Source organism: Myotis myotis, unplaced genomic scaffold, assembly GCF_014108235.1.
Source record: "Myotis myotis isolate mMyoMyo1 unplaced genomic scaffold, mMyoMyo1.p scaffold_m19_p_1, whole genome shotgun sequence".
Lineage (NCBI taxonomy): Eukaryota > Metazoa > Chordata > Mammalia > Chiroptera > Vespertilionidae > Myotis > Myotis myotis.
Window position 1 is genome coordinate 136,298,240 of NW_023416313.1, and position 24,988 is coordinate 136,323,227.

The 24,988-nt window shown below is 35.9% G+C and overlaps 1 protein-coding gene and 1 pseudogene across 9 annotated transcripts in view; both read left to right on the plus strand.

Moving 5' to 3' along the window:
* The window catches only part of RALGAPA1 (Ral GTPase activating protein catalytic subunit alpha 1), a 277,152-nt gene extending 252,564 nt beyond the window's left edge, over positions 1-24,588 (plus strand). For 4 of the 9 annotated variants that reach the window (XM_036353118.1, XM_036353126.1, XM_036353123.1 and 1 more), the window contains 3 exons: positions 13,614-13,738; positions 21,105-21,107; positions 23,242-24,588. In XM_036353118.1, the coding sequence (XP_036209011.1) occupies positions 13,614-13,738; positions 21,105-21,107; positions 23,242-23,390 (277 nt within the window). In that variant the 3' untranslated portion in view covers positions 23,391-24,588. Of the gene's footprint in view, positions 1-13,613; positions 13,739-14,335; positions 14,367-21,104; positions 21,108-21,537; positions 21,592-23,241 lie in introns of those variants that run through there. The other 5 variants (XM_036353109.1, XM_036353128.1, XM_036353130.1 and 2 more) reach the window with 4 other exon arrangements.
* LOC118677846 lies at positions 2,430-3,079 on the plus strand (annotated as a pseudogene).
* Positions 24,589-24,988: the final 400 nt, after the last annotated feature.

The window sequence follows — 24,988 nt, forward strand, 5'->3', positions numbered from 1 at the left end:
TAAAGATAAGAAGACATGGCCTCTGTTCCGGTGACACTAGTCTCCCCACCTAGTTTATTAGAAGAACAAAGGAAAGAAGAACGAGGAAAGAGGCACATTTGGTGTTTAACAACTGACTCTCGAGAACAGGAAGAGGCCCGTTCTGTGAGGTAAAAACTCCCACCATTGCCAATTTCAAGCTACCAGCCATCTTAATTTGTGAATGTTGTTAGTAGTACTCCAAAAAAAATTTTAAGTCAGTAGGCAAAACTCTCCCTCTTCCAATAATTACTATTAATGGAATCTTCATACAAAGAAAGGAGATGAAATTCTAAGTGCTAAAACTGTGAAGAAGCCACAGAAATATGAGTGTAGGGAGTGCTTACTGAATTAGGAATTTCAGAATGGGTCTTAAATCCTTGAGGCTCTGATACTAAGCACAGATCTAAACACTTCATACTTCGCCTTTACTTGAAAAGGAGCCAATAGTTTTTTTCTTTTTTAGCAAAGAAAATATTAAACCTCAATTTAAGAGGAAATTAGTTAAGCAATGCTTTGTCTTTGAAGTCTCCTTACAATTACATTTCTTTTTCATAATGCCCTTTTGTGAAAAATTATACTTTCATTCTTCATGTGTACAACATATATACGTGCATATATATGTACACATACCCATATACAAATTTCCATTTCTTTGAGACAAATTACTTTTTATCTTTAAGTTTCTATTTAAATTGCAGTTTACATACAATATATTAGTTTGAGGCATACAGTATAGTGATTAGGCACTTATATTTCTTACCCCAATATGTCTAGTACCTAAATGACACCATACATAGCTATTACAATATTATTGACAGTATTCCCTGTGCTGTTCTTTACATACCTGTGACTGTTTTTATAACTAAAAGTTTGTACAACTTAATCCCTTCCCCTTTTTTACTCATCCCCCAAACCATCACCCATTTGGCAATCATCAGTTTGTTCTCTGTATCTATAAGTTTCTCTTTTGTTTTTAAGATTCCACATATATGTGAAATCATATGGTATTTGTCTTTCTCTGTCTGACAATATGTTCTAGGTCCATTCATGTTTGTCAAGATTTCACTTTTTTTTAACATATTTTTATTGATTTCAGAGATGAGGGGAGAGGGAGAGAATTAGGAACATCAATGATGAAAGAATCATTTATCAGCTGCCTCTTGCATGTCCCCTACTGGGGATAGAGCCTGCAACCCAGTATGTGCCCTGAGAGAAGAGTTGAACCATGACCTCCTGGTTCATAGGTTAACATTCAACCACTGAGCAACACCAGCCAGGCTTCCATTTCTTTTTTATGGCTGAGTCATATTCCATTGTATATATGTAACACATCTTCTTTATCCATTCATAATCAATGAACACTTAAGTTGCTTCCATATCTTGGCTATTGTAAGTAATGCTGCAGTGAACAGGTGAATGCATATGTCTTTATGAATTAATGTTTTAGATTTGTGAATGCATAGGTCCTTATGAATTAATGTTTTAGATTTCTAAAGATAATTACCTAGAAGTGGAATTCTTGGATCATATAGTAGTTCTATTTTTAATTTTTTGAGTAACCTCGATAATGCTTTTGGTAGGGGTTGCAACCAGTTTACAATCCCACCAACAGTGCATGAGGGTCCCCTTTCTCCACATCCTCATCAACACTTGTTGTTGGATTATAGGCATTCTGACAGATGTGAGGTGATATCTTATTGTGGTTTTAATTTGCATCTCCCTGATGATTAGTGGTGTTTTGTTTCTCTTGCCTGAGGAGATATATCCAAAAAAATATTACTAAGAGTGATGTCAAAGAGTTTACTGCCTGTTTTCTTCTTGAAGTTTTATGGTTTCATTCTTCCATCTAAGACTTTAATTCATTTTTAGTTCATTTGCATAAGTGGTGTAAGAAAGTGATGCAGTTTTATTTTTTGCACGTATCTGTCCATTTTCCCAGCACCATTTATTGAAGAGACTGTCTTTATGCCATTGTGTATTCTTGCCCTCTTTGTCATAGATTAATTGACCATATATACACTGAATGGCCAGATAATTATGACCATCTGACGTTTGTAGGCAAATTAGCTATAATTTCGCGCTGAAGTTGCTAGAGGGCCAGATCATTATAAACGTGTGAATAGCACAACATACCGAAGTATCGTTGCTGATCAAGTTCATCCCATCATGTTGATGGTGTATCCCAATGGAAATGGCTTCTTCCAACAAGACAATGCGCCATGCCACGGTGCTCATATTGTGCAGAAGTGGTTTCAAGAACATGAGAAAGACTTTACTTTGCTTAGGTGGCCCCCACAATCACCAGGTCTCAATCCAATTGAGCATTTGTGGGACGAAGTTAAAAGAGCCAACAGGCAGCTGGTTCCACAACCATCAAATCTCACAGAACTGGCTCTCTTTTTTTTGCCGCATCTACTGCAAGGATGAAGACCATTCTCAGCAATCAGACTGTGGACATCCCAGAAAATGTGGACAGCACTCTGAAGGGGCGCGCCGTTATTGTGAAGGGCCCCAGAGGCACCCTGCGGAGGGACTTCAACCACATCAATGTAGAGCTCAGTCCCTCGGAAAGAAGAAGGAGAGGCTCCGGGTTGCCAAATGGTGGGGAAATAGAAAGGAACTGACCACAGTTCGCACTGTCTGCAGTCATGTACAGAACATGATCAAGGGTGTTACACTGGGCTTCCGTTACAAGAGGAGGTCTTTGTACGCTCACTTCCCCATCAATGTCGTTATTTAGGGGAATGGATCTCTTGTTGAAATTAGAAATTTCTTGGGCGAAAAATACATCCGCAGAGTTCGGATGAGGTCAGGTGTTGCTTGTTCAGTATCTCAAGCCCAGAAAGATGAGTTGATTCTTGAAGGAAATGACATTAAACTTGTATCAAATTCAGCTGCTTTGATTCAGCAAGCCACAACAGTTAAAAACAAGGATATCAGGAAATTTTTGGATGGTATCTATGTTTCTGAAAAAGGAATAGTTTAGCAGGCTGATGAATAAGATCTAAGTTGTCCAGCTATAGAAACACCGAGATGCCGAATGATTTGCCACATTTGTTTGTGAAACTATAAAGATGTACAATAAAAGCCTTGTATTGAAAAAAAAAAATCTCACAGAACTGGACAGTGCTATTCATCAGGCATGGTGTCAGATTCCTCGCATCACCTTTTAACATCTCGTGGAGTCAATGCCAAGAAGAATCGCTGCAGTATTGAAGGCAAATGGTGGCCCAACGAAGTACTGATGGGTGGTCATAATAATCTGGCCACTCAGTGTATAGGCATGGGTTTATTTTAGGATTCTTTTTCTGTTCCATTGATCTATGTATCTATTTTCATGCCAATATCATGCTGTTTTGACTCTTTTGTGGTTCTATATAAATTAATTGTTCTAGCTCTGTGAAAAAGGCCACTGGTATTTTCAAATGGATTACACTGAGTCTGTAGATTGCTTTTGAGTATTATGAACATTTTAACAATGTTAATTCTATCCATGACCATAGTATAGCCTTTCATTTATTTGTATCTTCTTCAGTTTCATTCTTCAATGTCTTATAATATTCCAAATACAGGTCTTTTAAATCCTTGGTTAAATTTATTACTAGGTGTTTTTTGGGGGGGGGATGGGGGGTGGTATTTTTATGTTATTGTAAATGGGATTTTTTTTTTAGTTTCCTTTTCTGAAAAGGAAACTAAAAACCTTAATGCCACAAAATACAGCATTACAAAGAACACTTATATGAGTAAAAATATCTACAGTGTGAAAGTGATGTGGCCTCAGTTAAGCAGTCTATTTTGTCTGATAGAAGTATTGCTACCCACCTTTTGTTTGTTTGTTTCAATTTTCATGAAATATCTTTTTCCATCCCTTTACTTTCAGTCTGTATGTGTGGCTTTTGATCTGAAGTAGGTCTCTTTTAGGCAATATATGAACGGGTCTTGTTTTTTTATTCACTCAGCCACCCTATGTCTTTTGATTGTAGCATTTAGTCCATTTACAGTTAAGGTAATTATTGATAGTATTTAGTTATTACCATTCAATTAACTGTTTTCTGGTTGTTTTTTAAATTCTCTGTTTTGTTTCTTATTCTCGTTATCTCTTCTCTTGTATGTTGATGCATTTCTATAGTGTTGTGTTTGGATCCCTTTCTCCTTATTTCTTGTGTACATATTGTAGATTTTTGGTTTGTGGTTACCATATACTTCATATATACCAAAATACGTGTATAGCAGCCTATTTTAGGTTGATGGTTGATTCTTAAGTTCAAACCCATTCTAAAATCACTACCATTTTTACTCACCCTCTCCATATTTATGTTTTGGTCATTAGTTTTTTCTTCTTTTGTGTGTGTGTTTGTATATATTCCTTAATTCATTGTTGTAGTTATTCATGATTTTGCTATTTTAACCTTTATAGAGCTTTAGTGTTTGTTGATCCACTGCTTTTTCTAAGTGTTTGCCTTTGTCAGTGAGAATTTTTTCCCTTTATTTTCTTATTCATGCACTTGATTTTTTTTTTCTACTTAAAGTCCTTGTAACGTACATCATAATACTGGTTTAGTGATGAACTCTCACTTTTGGGGGGGGGAGGGTGGTGAGGGGGGTCTGGGAAACACTTTATCATTTCTTCAATTCTAAATGATTGCCTTGCTGGGTAGAGTAATCTTTATTGTAGGTTTTTGCTTTTCATCACTTTTGAATATTTCATGCCAATCCCTTCTGGCCTGCAAAGCTTCTGTTGAGAAATCAGCTGACAGTCTTATGATACGTTCCCTTGTAGATAACTAACTACTTTTCTCTTTCTACTTTTAAGATTCTCTCTTTGTTTTTACCTTACACATTTTAATTATGATGTGTCTTGCTGTGGGTCTCTTTGGATTCATCTTGTTTGGGACTCTGCACTTCCTGGAATTATGTGTCTGTTTCCTTCACTTGTTTGGAAAGTTTTTAGATATTATTTCTTTGTATAGGTTCTCAATCCCTTGTTCTCTCTCTTCTCCTTCTGGTACAACTATTATGAGAATGATGTTATGTTGTATATTATCCCAGAGGTCCCCTCCAAAATATTCATATTCATTCTCTCTCTCTCTCTCTCTCTCTCTCTCTCTCTCTCTCTCTCTCTCTCTCTCCCTCTCCCTCTCCCTCTCCCTCTCCCTCTCTCCCTCTCCCTCGTTCCAGTAGGGTGTTTTCCACTGCCTTATCTTTAAGTCGCTTATTTAGTCCTCTGCTTCATCTAATCTGCTGTTGATTCCCTTAATGTAGTCTTCATCTCAGTTATTCTTCATTTCTGAGTAGTTTTTTATGGTTTCTACCTGTTTGTTTAGGCTCTCACTGAGTTCATCTATTCTTCCTCTAAGTTTATTGAGCATCCTTATAACCAGTGTTTTGAACTCTGTATCTGGTAGAGTACTTGCCTCCATTTCATTCAGTTCTTCTTCTGGAGTTTTATCCTGTTAGTTCATTTTGGATATGTTTCTTTGCCTCTTTATTTTTACTAACTACCTATGTTTGTGTTAGGTAGATCTGCTACATCTCCCTGTTTTGGCAGAGTGGTCTCAATGTTGTAGTTATACTCTGAGACCCAGTGGTGCAGTCTTCCTGTTCACCTGAGCCGAATGCTCCAACAGGGTCCCTTATGTGGGTTGTGGGTTTCCTCCTCTTGTTGAGACTTGATTGCTGTTAACATATCAGTAGTTGGGATTGACCCTCAGTCTGACAGGCTGTGAGAGCTGACTATGGCTACAGTGGACAAGCTGTTGTGTGGGGGCTGACCCCACAGAGCAGGAGTTGCTCAGGTGCCATCCAAGCCTGCCCTTTGGGTATGTGGTTTGTGGAGCTGGTTGTGTGGTGTTCTCTTGTGGTGTGACTCTATCCAGCTGAACTGGAAGGGCTCCAGTTCAGGCCAAGATCAGCTGACATTTGTGCCCAGCTTGGGGCCACCTAGTGGGAGCTACTAAAGTGACCTGCACTTGGTCACCACTTGTGCTGGGCTTGGAGGGCCTTAGGAGAGAGGCTATTGCTGCAAACCAGGCTGGCTGCCACTGGTGCCAGGCTTGGGACCCTTTGTTGGATATCATGATGTGAGCTGAGGCCAGCCACCTCTTATTCTGGAACTTACTTCAAGCTACGTTCCAGCCAACACCAGCTGAAACTTATGCCAGGTTTGGGACTATCTGAAGGAAGTTACAATGCAAGTTGTAACAAGACCAGCTGCCCTTGTGCTGGGCTCAGGGCTGCTTAGCAAGAGGCACAGGGCGAACTGAGGCCACTGCTGCTTGTTTGGGTTGTGTAGACCTTGAGAGGTTTTAGGCAAGTTGTCAGCATGAGCCAGAAGCAGGCTGTTCCTGGGGAAACACTGCTGGAAGCAGCTCAGGCCAGCTAGAGTGTTGGGTAGGGGGTGGAGTCTCAGGTAATCTCACCTTGTTGGGGCAAACAGTGTTAGCCAGGTTAATGGAGAACTCAGATTTGGCACCCACCTGCTCCTCATGGCTGGTCTGGAGAGGGCTCAACAAAGAAGCAATGGTGTTGTCAGCACTTAGTCCCTAGAAAGAGCCTCCCTGATCCCTGCCCCTCCAGCCCTCACACTGGAGCCCAGAGCAAGTGAATCTGAGACATCAAGTCCTTGCGTAGCTCCTTAAGGAGAACACCTGGGACTCCAGCAGCCCTTCATCTTACTCAGCCACAATCCTTTAAAGCCAGATGTCATGGGGACTCCTCTTTTCAGCACTGCTGCACTGGGCTGGGAGCCAGGTCTGGGGCTGGGACCCTTCACTTCTGAGGTGGAACCTCTGCATCCAAGATAGGCATTCTGCTTCTTAATCGTATGGGACCTGCCCTTTATTTGTCTCTACTCCTCCAGTGTCATCTTGGCTTCCTCTTTATAATTCTTGGTTTTGGGACTTACAATTAGCTAGGTGGTTCTCATTTATGGTTGTTCTATAATTTAGTTGTAATTTTGATGTGGTCTTGGGAGCTAAATGTTTGAACAACCTAATGGGCATGCCATGGAAGTAGTGATAACAAAACTGAAAGTTTTGCCTTTTCTGACAGTAAAAGCAGTTCAAAATTACATTATTTTTTTTTAAATATTGTTATTGACTTCAGAGAGGAAGGGAGAGGGAGAGTTAGATAGAAACATCAATGATGAGAGAGAATCATTGATCGGCTGCCTCGTGCACGCCCCCTGCTGGGGATCGAGCCCGCAACCCATGCATCCGGTACTCTTTTTTTTTTTTTTTTTTTTTTTTAATTAAATCTTTATTGTTCAGATTATTACATTTGTTGCTCTTTTTTTCCCCCCATAACTCCCCTCCTCCCAGTTCCCGCCCCACCCTCCGCCCTCACTCCCCACCCACTGTCCTCATCCATAGGTGCACGATTTTTGTCCACTCTCTTCCCGCATCTCCCACACCCCTTTCCCCCCCAGGAATAGTCAGTCCATTCCCTTTCTATGTCCCTGATTCTATTATAATCAACAGTTCATTCTGTTCATCAGATTATTTATTCACTTGATTCTTAGATTCACTTGTTGATAGACGCATATTTGTTGTTCATAATTTGTATCTTTACCTTTTTCTTCCTCTTCCTCTTCTTAAAGGATACCTTTCAGCATTTCATATAATCCTGGTTTGGTGGTGATGAACTCCTTTAGCTTTTCCTTATCTGTGAAGCTCTTTATCTGACCTTCAATTCTGAATGATAGCTTTGCTGGATAAAGTAATCTTGGTTGTAGGTTCTTGGTATTCATCACTTTGAATATTTCTTGCCACTCCCTTCTGGCCTGCAAAGTTTCTGTTGAGAAATCAGCTGACAGTCGTATGGGTATTCCCTTGTAGGTAACTGAGTTTCTTTCTCTTGCTGTTTTTAAGATTCTCTCTTTGTCTTTTGCTCTTGGCATTTTAATGATGATGTGTCTTGGTGTGGTCCTCTTTGGATTCCTTTTGTTTGGGGTTCTCCGCGCTTCTTGGACCTGTAAGTCCATTTCTTTCACCAGGTGGGGGAAGTTTTCTGTCATTATTTCTTCAAATAGGTTTTCAATATCTTGGTCTCTCTCATCTTCTGGCACCCCTATAATTCTGATGTTGGTACGCTTGAAGCTGTCCCAGAGGCTCCTTACACTATCCTCGCATTTTTGGATTCTTTTTTCATTTTGCTTTTCCGGTTGGGTGTTTTTTGCTTCCTCGCATTTCAAATCATTGACTTGATTCTTGCGCTCCTCTGGTCTGCTGTCGGGAGTCTGTATAATATTCGTTATTTCAGTCCGTGTATGCTTAATTTCTAGTTGGTTCCCCAATATAAGATCGAGGGTCTCATTAGATTTCTTGAGGATCTCACTACATTTATCGGCGGCTTCTAGACAGTTCTTAAGAGACCTTAAAAGTGTGGTTCTGAACTCTATATCTTCCATTGACAATTTTGTCCTGTTTCTTTGTCTCCGCATTTTGTTATGCTTCCTTGGTGCACCTCCTAGTGGTCTTTGTTTGCAGTCTTATAGTTAAATCTTGATTGTTGTAGCTAATTCCAGGGAGGGTTTGACCTCTAGGCCAAGTGGCTATGAGAATCAGCTGTGTCAGTAGTGAGAGAACTTCTGTCCTCTAGGGAGGTGCTAATCTGGCGTTTGCCTGAGGCTATCCAGCAAATGCCTGTGTGCAGGGCTTGGGCGGGGCGGGTCGCACAGGATCAACAGGGTGGGCCAGAGAGAGCAGTTATGGCGGCTCTCAGTCCTGTCCCCAGGGGCTCTGCCTCTCTGAGTCCCAGCACCCGCTGCAAAGCTCAGAGAGAAAGCTGCACTCGCTCTGACCGAAGCCAGACAGTCCCGCTTCTCCCGTTTGAGTCTGGGTCCCTAAAGACTCGCCCGGATCTGGAGCTCAGAGTCTGCGACTCCCTCCCGATTGAAAACGCCAACCGCGCCCTCCGCCGCCAGCCCGCTCCGCGCACTCCGCACCTCAGAATTTGACTTCAGCACTGCGCCTCCTCTGAGTGTCCGTATGCGTTTCTCTTTCCTCCTAGTTGTAGGACTTCCACTCAGCCAGCGTTCCTGTGGTTCTGGGTGATGTCCCTTCCGTTTTTTGGTTTCACTTTTGAAGTAGTTGTTCAAAGCAGCAAACTCCGGCGTTAACCTATGCCGCCATCTTGGTTCTCCCTTCTCGCATCCGGTACTCTTGACCGGAATTGAATCCTGGACCTTCTGGTTCGCAGGCCAACGCTCTATCCACTTAGCCAAACCAGCTAGGACTTAACATTATATTATTAAGAAATGTATTGTGGAGCATGAAAGTTTGTTGCTTTTTTAAAACCAGATCTACCTTTTATTTATTTTTATATACATTAGTAAAATTTGAAAATTGTGGTACTACTTAACCTTTTATTATACCTTTTCATATTGTCTTTTTCATGAGAAATCAGTTTCATCTCATCCAAATAAGTCCCTCTATATATACTACAAACAAGAAATATTAGCAAAGAGTTCTTGCATATCAATACAGATGTTTCTTAAACTGGCATTGAAAATTGCCCTCCTGGAGGCAGCGCCTGCTATTTATAAAGGCTTGACCCAAAGGTCAAAATAAACTATTTTTAGCACAGATGTCATGGGACTTTTGGGTTACCCTAACATACAAGTAGACTGTGGCACAGAGGATGCATGCACCTCTTTCCAGGACTGGGCTGAAATTGAACCCCATTTTCTTGACAGCTGGTCTCAACACAGTTACAGGGGACCACAAATAATTTCATACATAAGTTTAAAATCAATAGGAGTTACTTAAAATGAATAGTAATGTTAACTTAATATTATGAAGTACAGATTAGGTTTAAATTATTTGTACTATAGAAAATGTTTGGTTGGCTCTTTTTATTATTTTTAGAATAGCAATATTCCTCCCCCCTTTTCTGCTTTTGCAGAAAGTAGAAGGAAGGATTAGTGGATAATTGTATTGCTGTGATTGCAGCACCTGTGTGTTATTTTTTTTGATTGGCTAGTTTTGTATTAAAGATTCCTACCAGCTAAAAGTCTCCCTCATCAAATAGCTTTTTATTAGCTAGTTTGGTTTGGGTGGTTTTAAATTTACAATAAAAACCTTCTTAATTCAGTTTAGACTTATACTTTAAATTTTGCTCTGAATTTGTTAGTTTACCATTACCTTTTTATCATCTCACCCATTTCAGTTTTTTAATTTCAATGACAATGGCAACACGTACTCACAGAAGGAATATAGCTTGAGCTATCCTGTTATTGCTAGCCCTCAAGTTTGTGTATGCCACTTAATTTATAGGTACTGATAACTCTTTCCTAGAGAGCTGTCTTTTAAGGAATACATGTCTAACTTTGTCTATTATATGAGAAATAGGAATTAACCACTTTGGATTATGATTACCAATGCAGATGCTAACAGCACTGTTTGGAACTTTCACAAAAAGCACCTTGTTTGTGGACTTAGGACTGTGTTTAAGTACTCAGGGTTTGTTAAATCTCCTGAATATTATATGTTTTCTGAAGTAAATAGAGGAAAATATTTAAATACTATAGAATGGGTTGGTTGGTTTTATTTATTTGGCCACATCAAACTTTGAAAATTATAAAAAATGTTTAGAAGATGAGTTACTGTAGGTAAACCCTAATTATTTACTAAGCTAGCAGTGTTTTCTGAAGATAATCCCCCCAAAAGAAAACTTCAGACATTAGCCTGCCTAATTTAAATTCAATCATTAATGATTGTTTCACTTTTTTTTTTAATCCTCACCCAAGGATATTTTTCCATTGATTTTTAGAGAGAGTGGAAAAGAGAGGAAAAGACAGAGAGAAATATTGATGTGAGAGAAACACATTGATTGGTGGCCTCCTGCATGAGCCCTGACCAGGGCCCAGGTCGGGGAAGAGCCTGTAACCAAGGTGTCAAACTCAGGACTCTTTGGTCCTCAGGCTGACTCTCTATTCACTCAGCCAAACCAGCGAGGGTTGATTGTTTCACTCTTTAAAAATCGTTTTAGAAAGCATCATTTTCACTAACGAAGATGTTTTGTAATTTTATTAAATACATCCTGTGTTTTTATGTAAATGAATATATTATATCTGGATCATTTTAGCTTGTGTCGTTTTATATCTCTTTTTTTGTATAGTGAAGCAGAATTATACTCCAAAATATATTTTACCTAGATAGTCATGTCTTGCTTTTATAAATTTTAATACATTGGAAATACCCTTCTGCTTTAGAAATATTAACATTTGCTTTCTTTCTGCTTAATTTTTGTGTAAACTCTAAATATAATAAGATAAAGTGAAATATTTCATTTATAAGCCCTCTGAAAGTAGAGCATTTTAAAAGCAGGTAGGTGCCTCCACCCTACTTTCCATGAAGCGTTTTACCCATTCAGGCAGACTTTTAAACACAGCTTGTTTTGATAGCAAACTGCTCTCCTGTGGGCCTGCAGCCTTTGCTTCCTGGCAGCACCTTTGGTGCGAGAAGAGAGTGATCAATTGGGAGACTGTCAGTGCCAGCGTGCATAGAGCGATAAGTTAACACACCACTGGGAATTTCTAGGGCCCACCAAGATACTTCACTTCTAATGTGCTAACAAGCTCATTTTTCTACCTCTTGCCTCTTCAGTTATTTTTTTTCTCAGAAGAGCTTAGAAGTTGAGTGCATCAGGCATAATGAAAAGCTCTGTAGGAGGGAGAAGCAATAACCCCATTTTTCCCTTTTCAGCCAAATAGAAAATTAGTTTCTGGTAATACACAAAGGCCAGTATTTTTTGTACAAGGGGCACTGCTGTGAATCAAAGGACTCTATTAACTGCAGAAAATTCAGCAGCTGTGAATCTCCCCCAATGAAAAAAGTACTTTCCAACAAGTTGTGAGATATGTGGTATTATTTAGATTGAACCATCAGTTTCATCCTTTTCCATTTATAACCATATACCTTCTTTTTAACGTGTGCTACATTTCTTTTCTATGTTAACACTCAAAAATGTCTATATGATCCTTCCTTAAAATTCTTACCATTGATCATTTTAATAATCTTGTCCTGTTGCTACTCATATCTGAAGTAAAATTCTTTTGAAGTTCAACCTCAGTGTGCAGAATTGAAAATAATGGATGGCAAGGAATTGGAATTCAGATTATTTCAGTGCATAAAATAAATTTTAATACAAGGAAAAAGTACTCAAGCCATTTAGAGGGCAAAGGATATCACAGTCTCAGTCAAGTACCTATTGATATAGGCTTCCCTTTACTCTTATGCTTTTTTTCCCCTCTTCTTAATCACTTTTATAAATATAACTGACTATGGTAGCTCCCATTGAATTAGAATTTTAAATTATATTTCACAACTTTTCTTCTTGATCTTGATTGTAGACTTGGGATACAATTGCTAGAATTGTAGAACTACAGTAATTGAATTGTAATTTTCTTTTCAAAAGAATAAGGAATTTTGGGGAGAAAATAGTTAAATGAGTTTCGGAAAATCAGAGTGAAAAAAACAACCACCAATAGGCAGATTTTTTATTTTTCTTTATACTTACTTAAACGTCTTATGTAAAGCCTATCAACAGAGCATATTGAGTACAGCAGGAAAACTTTTAAAAGTTGTAGAAGAAAGGTTAACTGATTTCTCAGTTCAGGAACTATACGACATGAAGTCAGCATGTGAGCTTTTCCTGATAATTGTATGTTGCTGCCTGCTGCTCTACATTTTGACAGCCATTTCCATAGTTGCTTTCGTGAACAACAGAAATATTCTCTCTCTTTCTCGCCCTCTCTGTGCTAACAGCACAATCAGGCCTGCTGAAACAGGAAGCCTGGAGTGGGTTGTTCAAAAGCAACAACACTTCAAGGTACTGGTTGCTTGTCAATAATATCAGAGAAGAAAATGTGGTGAAAGGGAAGTACAGTGTTTTTCTGTCAGTGTCAGTGCCCTGTAGATGCTTTGTTAGACAGTATTTAGGAGTCCTGTGGTCTCTTTGCAAATATTCCTGCTTGTTTCAGTGTTATAATTGACTGGGGGTTTTTCCTGACATACAGATTCAACTATGTATTTATCTTAACCGCATGGAGTTATTCGAGGATTATAGCAACAGTAGTCTACCATTCAAAATGAGGACAATTGTTGGGAAAATGCAGAGATTTTAGGAAAAAAAAGGAAGATATGCAGGAATTTTTCACAATAAATCTTTACAAATGAAAAATGTAGAATTTCAGTTATAGTATTTTAAACAGCATTATCGTATTTATTGTGTGGCTTCTCAGAGTAAATCTGCAGATCTGAAGCTGACTAAAAAGAGGCTGACCTGATAGCAGTTGAATCCTTTCTCAAGTAAACTTAACTTTCTTTCTTCCAACAGTTCAGTATTATAATTACTTTCTAATAAATGTCTCCCTGTTAAGCTGCCATTTATAGTGATATCCAGAAATGTAAACATGTTAAAAACCGTATTTTTTACTCTTTAAAAAGCCATACTTTTGATATATGCAAGGTTAATGAATCATCATATTTATCAAGAACTGATGGCTTAGCAATCACAATGGTCCCTTTTGATGAGCCTATTCTTTTTCAATATAAGCTGCATTAACTTCATCCTTAACTGAAGGAAATCAGCTATGAGGAGAGAGCACGGTACCTGCAAACAATTGTCCAGCACCATTTAGAACCAACGACGTTTGAAGATTTCGCGGCGCAGGTTTTTTCTCCAGCTCCCTACCATCACTTACCACCGGATGCTGGTAAGGTTAAAAGCAAGTATTCATTACTTGTCATTATTTGAACTTGAAATGCAATGCCCTTTTGTTCTAAAAACTCTTAAAATAATAGAAAACATGCCTGAACAAAATTCCAGTTCCAACATTGAAATATAAATATTTTTCATCATTATTTAATATTTGAATCTGGCCTGTAAATTTGATTCATACTTTCTTTTACCTACATGGAATTCCTTTGAAAGTCTTCATAGAAGTGCATACACCACATTTTATCTGAGCTAACGGACGGTGACTATTGTGTTTCACGGAATCATTACTGAAGGAAGTATCTGCAAAAGAAACACAAGTTGAGCATGTACTGTCAACTTTAGAGCATCAAATTTCATGGCCAAGAATATTGTCTTATCTCTGATTTTACAAATAAAGTTGAATAGTCTAGATTTAAAAGTACTCAAAATAGTTAATTATTTTACAATATTTAAAGATTATAAAAGGGTACTGCATTTTTACTATTAACTAATTTTGAAGAAATCAGTAAAAAATAAATGACTCATGGCCTTCCTATTCTGTAATACTTTGTACTCCTTATGATTGTTTCATTTATTTTATTTCCCTCTTTAGATCATTAAATATCAGTTCTGTTTATCTGAAGGTAAGACAAAGTGTCAACCAAAACATTCTTTGTTCTTCCCCTATTTCCTTTTTTTTTTTTTCCAATTAACAAGCACTAAGCTTGTAACTCAAACAATATGCAAACTTAACACTGCCCTGGTTCATACTAAACATTTCAGAAATGGTCACTAAATTTTTTCCAGAATTATACTTACTAACCCAAGTCTGCATGAAACACTAACACTGGTTCTGGTATAAAAAATAACTAATAATAAACCCCTTGGTTGAAATTAGTTACATCTTCTTATATTGACCTTCTTTGTTTATCAGCATGAAAAAGTAATACTACTGAACTGAAATGGTATGTCTTTGTATTTTATAATGTGTTGCATTTTTATTGAGTATCTTAACTCACCAAATAGTTGTTCTGTTGTGTGCCTTGCACTATACTAGGCACCCGAAATATAAAGATGACTATTTTAATGGTGTTCAAAGGAAGCAGGAAAAGATAATACAATATGCTTGAAGTTTATTATAGTAACTCTTTAAATTCTCTTTTGTAAGTTTTTTTATATTAAATAAGTTTAAAAGGTACAGTACTGTTGTACTTGCCTAATTTATTTGAAAAAAAATTCTGTAATTCTCAATTGAGATTTAGTTGATGAAATTAAAGCTTCCATTTCTGTGACCATTTAACTGGGCATTATAAAAATAATTATACCTAAAATCTTAGAGCTCTTTTGATTAATATAAAAGACTTATTAGCAATGATGACTAGGTTGAATCTTTTGAAAGAAAGATTAAAAAACCTAAGATTCACTTCAATGGAATGATACTATCTAAAATTATTCAGTTTAGCATATAGAAAGATGGCAAAAGGAAGATATTAAAAGTAAATTAATGAAAAAAAAAAAAAAGTAAATTAATGAACAACAAAATAAAAACTAGTTAAGTTCTTACCTGAAAATGTCCTTTTTAATAATAGAGAATATCTGATAAATAGACTAGATTATTAAAATAGATATGAACAATACTTTCGTAAATCACATAGTCAAGCTATATATTTCACAACTGAAAAATATTGATAATGGGACCACACTCAGACTAAGTTTTCCCGTTAAATGTAGAAAGGGTGTCGATTTTAATGTTCTAGTTGTTTACCAACTGGAGTCCTTCACATCCCTCTTCTTCATGTTCCTTTCTATTTTGCATATTATCCTGCATATTTTGCCAGATACATATATGTAATATGGGAAGTAAATAATATTCTCACTTTCTGAGGCATTAAAGGATGATACAGTAACCAAGTCAAGGCTCTTTTGGCTTCATTTTTTTATTGTATTTCAGTGTTTTATTTACAATTTGTTTAACATAAAATTGACAGTTATCTAAATAGTAATGCAGATGTGAATTTTAACGTAAACCTAATGCCATGCTAAAAATTCTTTCAGTTAAATATTTTTTGGGGGTGCAGTGAAGAAGAAAACTTTATTCAGTGCAAAACAGCTCAATCGTTATACAGCATGCTGTAGAACGTTCAATTAATTTTTTTAAATTGTCTTTACCTTTAGGAACCATTAGATACAAACACTGTAAGAGGTTGGTTTTGCCTGTAAATAACTTGGTCCAGTATTACCAAATACCTTTTTATATATTTTTTGCAGACTGCGTAGTTATTAAAGATAGAAATTTTTAGCAGAGTGGCTCTCAGTTCAACACAATATAAAAATTAAATATTTACTTCTGTAGTAACAAAAGCATTGTGTTACCTGATGAATGATTGTTTTATTTTTTTCCAGTCACCTCAAATTTTTCTGTCCTAAACCACTCCATACATATAGAATTCTCTTTAAAAGTGTAAGTCAAAGCAGGGGAGAGAAGACATGAAATAAACTACATAATAGCAGTATGGAAGTTTTTTGGTTCATTTTTACTTTTTAACATAGAAAATTTGCCATATTGAGGAAATGCATTCATAATTGCAAGTGAAAATTAGCTTTAAATATTCTGTGCATACTTCATGTATATAAAATAATACTCATCAATACAAATGCAATAATTTGAAATTAAGTTTAAAGTAATGCCAATATGATAATCATATAAAGAATATCATCTTTCTAACCAATCCTATAACATAATTTTATTTGGTGGAATAATGTAAAAAATACTATTTTTTAAGTTGACAAGTTGATTTAAGATGACCTAAAACCTACTTTCTATTTAACAATAATGTACCAACTGTGATGACATTAAGATACAAAAATAAAGATTTTAAAAAATAATTTTTAGTGTTATTTAAATAGATATGAAGAGCATTTTTGATATATCATAGTTGCTCCATAAATTTCATAACTGTGTTTTCTCAAAATGGACTCTGTGGCAGTAGACTGATACTTACGGGAAATTATTTTTATCCCTAAGGTCATTGAGGGGAGATATGGAAGATCAACAAAGTGTTACATCATGATAACTACATTAAAACATTATTAGATTGTTCTTGTCCCTTATTTTTTTAAAAAAAATTACAAGAAAAATCCTTTTATCTTTGTCAAGCATGTGTGTGGAAAATATCAAAAGTTTTACAGTGACCTTCTTTTTTAACTTTTTTTATATTCATGAACACCTCTCCTCTGACTCTACAATGAAATTACTCCTCTTCTTGACCAAATTACATTGGTAGTTCAAAATCTAGATATTTTTCCCTAATAGCACATTATCTTTTCAAATCAAGTCTTATTTTAATAAAAGAAATTATGGAATGCCAACAAGAAACAGGATTTTTTTTTTTTTTTTTTTTTTTTGCTGGAAAAGTGCAATAAATATTGTCTTAATTTCAACATTAAAAATAACACTCATTTTTTTTCAGTGTTGTCTTTTTAGTATCACCGGCCATAAATATGCTTAATGTTTATTGTGTAGTATTGAACTAGTATATAACTCCACTTGGATTTATTGTTTTTCTGCAAATTAAGTATAGAAATGTTAGTACTTTAAAAATTAAAGGATTGATCCGTGTTTGACTATATATGCACATATACACATATTCATATACACACGTAAATATTCATACCAATACCTACATACAACTGTATAATAACCTTTAGAAAACGTATAGGCTGCTATTTTTTTAATATGTTTTCATTGATTTCAGAGAAGAAGGGAGAGGGAGAGAGAGATAGAGACATCAATGATGAGAGAGAATCATTGATCGGCTGCCTCCTGCCTCCTGCATGCCCCACACTGGGGATCAAGCCTTCAATGGGGGCATGTGCCCTGGCGGAATCGAAATGAGTTAGGCTGCTATTTAAATAAATATTATAAAAATTAGTAATAAGATTCAAATATTTCTATGTATGCCATCAAAGTAAGAGTTAATCTAGATAAGAGTGATTATGAAAACGTAGGGTAGTGTCAAATCATCTTTCATTCTAATCTATTTTACTATTATTTCACAAAATCTGTATTGCCACATGTAGATGGGATAGCGTTATGATGATCAGATCCATCTCTTTGAACCTTTGGATAGAACGAATCATCAAAATTTAGCCATTGCTTTAAGTAACCATTTAAGCTCAGTGTCCTTCTTTAAAAGTCATTTTACACTTTACTTTCCAGGCTCTGAAGTAACCTGGAAGAATATATTTTAGGAACTCAGAAGATTTTATATATATATATTTATATATATAATCTTTAAAATAATATTTGTAAATGCCAACAGGAAAATCAGTTTCCTTCAACATATAGCATAACCTATAAGTTTGTTTACTATGTTTTTAAAAACAGATTCCTAATCATATCACTAGGTTAGCCTAAAATTATTAACCATTAACCTTTTGCTTTTTGTTTTGTTTTGTTTTTTAATATATTTTATTGATTTTTTACAGAGAAGGGAGAGGGATAGAGAGTTAGAAACATCGATGAGAGAGAAACATCAATTCAGCTGCCTCCTGCACACTCCCTACTGAGGATGTGCCCGCAACCAAGGTACATGCCCTTGACCGGAATCGAACCTGGGACCCTTGAGTCCACAGGCTGATGCTCTATCCACTGAGCCAAATCGGTTAGAGCCCATTAACCTTTTGTGACAATAATTACTATGTTCAATTTCCATATAAAACATTCATTCAGAGTAAAATTTTTGTAATGATAATAGTAAAATAATAATTGAATAATCACTGTGTTAAGTACTACTATACATGCATCCTCTCATTTAATCTTTATGGCAAGTCTATGAGGTGTTTTTTTAAAAAAATATGCTTACGAAATAAATTCCTTATCCAGAGTCAGCTGGTACTTGTTAAAGCAAGACTCTGACTTCAGAATCCATGATCTCAACTATTATAATTACCCATTTTATCTAAATATTTTCAACCCCTTCTTGCTGTTGAAAGAGAGAGGAAAGAGAGAAAATGCCCAATCACGTGTCATATTTACAAATTAGAAATTATAAAAGATTTCTATTTTTAAGGCTCTACTTTACTAATTGAAAAATCTTCTTTCTTCTTTTTTTTAAAAATAGTTTTAAGGTTGCCATGGAGAAGTATGGGCTTTGGAATCAGACTGATCTGGGTTAAATCCTAGTTCTGCTGTTTATTATCTGCATGATCTCAAATAAATTAATGTATCTTAAACCCAGTTTTCCCATTTGTAAGGAGATGAAATATGACAAGCTTAGATATGTTCTAAGTTGCAATAATGGTAATTCTTGAATATCTTAAAATGAAACCACTTTGCCTATATTTCTGTGCCATTTTATTTTAAATGTGTTATTTACTTTATGACATTCAGTGGTGAATCCATGCTAATCTTAATCACTTATCACCTCCTGTAACAATATTAAAGCAGTAAGATTATTTAGGTAATCTGCATCCTTTAATATAAGCTTATATATTATAGGAATATTAGCATAAGAGTAGATAAATTAATTTCCCCAAAACTAAACTTTTTGGTATGCTGTGTTCTCCACATTTCAACAATTATATTTTATAAGTGGTCATTTTCTTCAAAAATATTTCTAATTTCTATTCCTTCTTTTCTAATCCCCATCTGTTCTGATTCAAAGAATGTTAATTGTCACTCGTATGTGTTTAGTAATCTTATTATAGGGCTATACTTATTGGGTACCTGCTCTGTGCCAGGATTTTCGTATATGTCGTCATTTATCCCTCACAACTTTGCAAAATAACTAGTGTTGTCTCCATTTTACAAATAAAAAAACTGTCCGGTGTCAGTTTGCCCAAGATCCAAAGCTAATAACATGACAAATTTGGCATTTTATGATACCTGTCTAACCCATGCCCATGCTTTCTAACAGATCACATTGCCTCTTAGTTTAGTATTAATTGGAATTGCTTTCAAAGTCACGGTATTTTTAAAGCCTATATATCTACCCTATAACTTTAGCAGTTTAAACTGGTCATGCCTGTCAGCCACAATAAATTATTCATTAAGTTCCCATATATAATCTATATAGATCCCCACAGTCATATTCATCATGTTACATGTATTTATAATAATAGTTTATTGTAATCTGTGCACAATATATGAGTCAATTTATTATACCTTTAAGATATAGACACAGTCTGTGTGAGTACTGTACCAGTGTTAGTAACAGATGCAGTATGCATAAATATAGGAGTCCATAGATACTTTGTAAACTTTATACTTGAGGATATATTAATAATAGAAATAAATTAACATTCTTTATAACTCAGGTGATATAAATCAGTACTTAGGCAGAATAGGATGTGAAATGAAGTGTAGGTATCACTGTATTCTTTACATCTAAAATTGAGATCTAGCCCTGGTTAGGGAGCTCAGTTGATTAAAACATCGTCCCAAAATGCCAGTTGCAGGTTCATTCCCTGGTTAGGGAATATACAAAATTCAACCAATGAATGCATAAGTAAGTGGAACAACAAATTGCTCGCTCTCTCTCTTTCTCTCTCTCTCGTCAATCAATAAATAAAAAATGTTTTTAATATAAATAAATAAATAAAGTTGAGATCTGTCTACTCTAAATTATTTATAGAGTTTGGGAATGCTGAGTATATACCATAATTGTTTGCTAACATGTGAAGAGGTACTCGTAGCTATATTCTACACACACTAAGAAGCCTGATTTGACTCAGTTTACTAAAGGGGGCATTTCGCGCTGCAGGCTGTAAGGGAGACATGGGAATTCCTGTTTTTGAGTAAAGCATTATTTGAATTTGGCATACTCCAAAGCAGTGGTTCTTAACCTTCTGGCCCTTTAAATATAGTTCCTCATGTTGTGACCCAACCATAAAGTTATTTTCGTTGCTACTTCATAACTGTAATGTTGCTACTGTTACGAATCGTAATGTAAATATCTGATATGCAGGATGGTCTTAGGTGACCCCTGTGAAAGGGTCGTTCGACCGCCAAAGGGGTCATGACCCACAGGTTGAGAACCGCTGCTCTAAAGCAATGTTCTCCAATAAAACTTTCTATGATGATGAAAATGTTCTGAATGCACTGACCAGTATGCTTGCCACTAACCACATGTGGCTGCTGAACACTTAAAATGTGGCAAGTGCACTGAGAAGCCAATTTTTTATATTTAATTTTAACTTAATTAATGTGGCAGCTATGGCTAACATGTGGTGCAGTAAGTATAGCTCTAAAGATTCTATGACTGAGTGATCAGGATAACATACCCCCAGTACAGTGAACACTTTGAAAGATAGATGTTTATAGCATCTCTCATAGACAATTTTTTTCTTTTCTTTTTTCCTATTTGAACTTGTTGTGTTAGTTGGTAAGTATAACATTTGAAATTACAAAGCATTCATTGTGATACATCATCACTCTAACACATTGCATGACCAATTGTATTTCATATTAAAAACCTGATTACTCTCTTCTCTGCTCCTTGGTTAACACCTGTAAAATTCTGCAGTGTCTCTCATATCTGTTATCTATCTTCTCTTTTGTTTTCTCACTCTGCTCGCTACTCCATTTCTTCATTTACAACAAAGAAAGAAATGCAGTGATAGTTCTCTTCCTCCCAAAACCTCCGCTAGAAAACATTGGCCATCTCAAGGTAAATAGCCATGGGAAAGCCTGTCATGATTGGCGGGAATAATGTGCATTACCAGAAAAGCATGAGCCACTGCTCTTCACCTTCCTTCTGCCGTCCATCTGCAGTGCTTTCCTAAAAAGGGCCATGGGTTCATATTCTCCTTGAGGTTTTCCAGTAGGGATCCAGGATCAACCAACTGAGATCTTCAGGATGAGTAAAGGTGAACAGAAATATATATATTCCTTTTCCTTGTATTTTGAAGGCCAACCTCATTTCAGTTAGAAAAAAAAATAATGTTGAAGAAGCTGCTTTGGAAAGCAGGGCAGTTGACCTGGATTATGAGTAATAAAATATTTTTCTTCGACAATGTATGTTTGTTCATAAGTATAATGAGAACATTTGGCCTTTAAAACATTTTGAAGTGTCCTACCAAGACACATTCTTAATAACAGGGATACATCTCAGTAGGACCGGTATCCCTATTGAATGGTCTTGTGTTTCCTTATAAATACTCATAATTTCAATTTAGGCACAAATGTTTTATTATATGGAAGTTCTAGTATGATTATATCCAAGCTTCAAGTGTCAGTGAGGTGCTACTTTGGCTAACAAATATGCCAAAGCTTTCCCTACAGAGTAAAGAGTTGTGTAAATTTAAGCCTGCAACCTATATGGTGTGTGTCTGTTTGTGACACATATAAAGAATATTTCCATGTACACAGAGCCCAGAAAATCTGGATTAAAGTGCTTTAAAATATATAAAATTTTTTAAATTTTGTTATTCTGTTCTGTTTGCTGATTTCCTTTGTTTTTTTGAAGGGCTTTTATTTTTATTTTTTATTTTTAAATATATTTTTATTGATTTCAGAGAGGGAGAGAAAGACAGAAACATCAGTGATGAGAGAGAACCACTGATCGGCTGCCTCCTGCCCTCCCCACACTGGGTATCAATCCTGGTTCATAGGTCAACGCTCAACCACTGAGCCACACCGGCCAGGCAAGGGCTTTTATTTTTAATATACTTTCTTATTTATTCAGAAAATATTTGAGAGCCTATAATGTGCAAAGTTCTGTAGAGTTGCTGTATATTAAAGAATCAATTCATGGAAATAAAGTACAGAGGTGAAGCACTACTTTATAAATGACACAAATAATTTTCTAATTTGAACTTAACTTTGCTTTTAAATTTTTATATCTTCTAATTCTACTGGTTGCCTTTTTCCTATGACTGGATAATATAATTGCAAAAGTTTAAGTTAAGGAAAAGAAAGTATTGTTTATCTCTTCTAAATTGAGACATTTGGGGGTTGGTTTATCTTTTTAACTGACTTTCAAATGCGAATTCTTGTCCTCTTCCTCCTTCTTGAAAGCATATTTTAATACCTATATGTATAGTGGTCTCGTCGTGCTGAATTCCTTTTGAAACTGATTGCTTTGTTGTTTCCAAGTTTAGGCAGTGAAGGCCCTTTTCTTGGTTATACCCTATGCCCTAGAGATGGGAATTGGTCCTTCTTACCTGCTTCTTAAGCCCGTCCTGCATGCTAATAGTGCTTTGGATCCCTGTCCTTTCTGGCCCAAAGATTTTGCTTCCCATTGCTTTTTCTGGGGAGCTCTCTGCTTGATTCTGGCTCTGGAAATAAGGATTGGCGCTTTCTTGCTAATATGATGGCATGAGCCACCAGATCATTGGGTTTTAAATAAAATATTAGTTAACTGTTATAACAAGCAAGTTTGGGGCTTGTTCTTTCCTCTCAAAAGACCTCATTCAAGGTTGGGATCCATTGCTACAGATTAGTAGCGACAGGTTGTTTTATATGGGATTAGAGGCTGGATAGCCTGACCTGTACTAATGCTTTTGCTTTTCCCACAGGCTCCTACCCAGAGGTTCTACCCAGTGAAACTCCCACAGCAACGCAGGTAGATGGGGCCGACCTGGCCTCTCCAATGTCTCCTCGAACTAGCAAAAGCCGTATGTCCATGAAGCTGCGTCGATCCTCTGGCTCAGCCAATAAATCCTAAGGAGATGAGCAGCCCAAGCAGAGATCAGCAGTAGCCACCTTAGCATGAACTTAGTGTTAACCCTTTTGGGCTCTTATGTTTGCCATAGCATGCATGTTCCTTCCTGAACATTTATTGTAAAAAGAACACTGGATTTAAATAATTTGTAACTTAATATTTTAGATTTGAGTTGTTTATTCACTTGGTTTCCCCCCACACTGCAAACTGCCTTGGGGGAGAGGGGCATTTAGTATCCCTTCACCTTTCTAGATAATTATGTCTAAGAAGTTTTACTTTTAATTTCATGATTACCTTTGAACCAAAATAGAATGGTTCTCGTTATTTTATTTATCATGCCCCATTGCAACTTTATGGGCTCAGTAAATATATAATTTTTTTACAAATGTAAATTTTTAAATTTAAGCATTTGTAAAGTTATAGCAAAAGTTGCAAATCTGTTAATACACAGGATGTGTATGGATTATTTATGTTATGAAAATAAAACATTAAAATAAATGGTCTTTTAGCATCACAAATTCTAACTGAAATAATTTTAGCATTAACTTTTTCTTCCCAAAGCAATGCCTCGTTTCTTGGCTGTATGGTGACGCCGTGGCATATCTAGTAACCAGAAAAATCACTGTGCTAACTTTGATTTAAGTTTAGCTTCAATATTTTTCTAATGTTTTGCTTTTTAAATGGTATCACTGTTAAATGCCTCTTTTTTTTTTTTTTTTTGAGATTGTGGCCCTTTATTATTGGCTAGTGGATCCTGGTGTACTTATGTTCTTTCTTAAATACCATAAAGGGGAGACTTGGGAGGAAAAAAGAAAAGAAGGAAAAAACTTTTCTGATATAAATGTGTTAATTAAATTATGTGTATTTTTTTTAAAAAAAAGGAACATGACCCAGGAGTCCAAATTAAATCTAATATTGTTAATACTGAACTTGCAGGTGCAGTTGGTATACATTCCACTCTCCAGAGGTATTTTCCTACAGTAGATAAGCTGCTCACATTTTGCTCATATTTTGTTTTAAACTGGCATCTCCTAAGGAAATGTAGCATGGCATCGGTACTAACTGCATGTGTAAATACATCATACAGCAAACTATAAAATATAAATTATGTATCATTTTTCATGTAGTATCTACAAATTTGTAACAGTGAAAAAAATATATATAGTATTTAGTAATACAATAAAAATATCACTTATGTCCATTAGTGTTTTTGTCTTTTATGTATTTTCAGATTTAATAATCAGGGCTATATAATTAATGGAGAGGTGTGAAGCATAAATCTAGATTATCATGAAAAATGGGCTTGAATTTTCAGGATACACCCCTAACTTATTTCACAGGAATCCTACCACAATCATTAAAAATGCAGGAAATGTTATGCCTTCATAAGGGCTGGCTAGAAACTTCACCCAGTGCACTTGGTTAAAGCATCATTTTATCTCAGCCTCATGTTTCTTTGATTTCTTCAATTTACTTGCTTATAGTATACATTCAGGAACAAAACTTTTATAGTTTCTAAAACCTGTGTACTTATTTATTTTTTTATAAATAAATTCCTATGAAATAATGTAGAAAATAAACTAAAATTCCTACAAAAGACA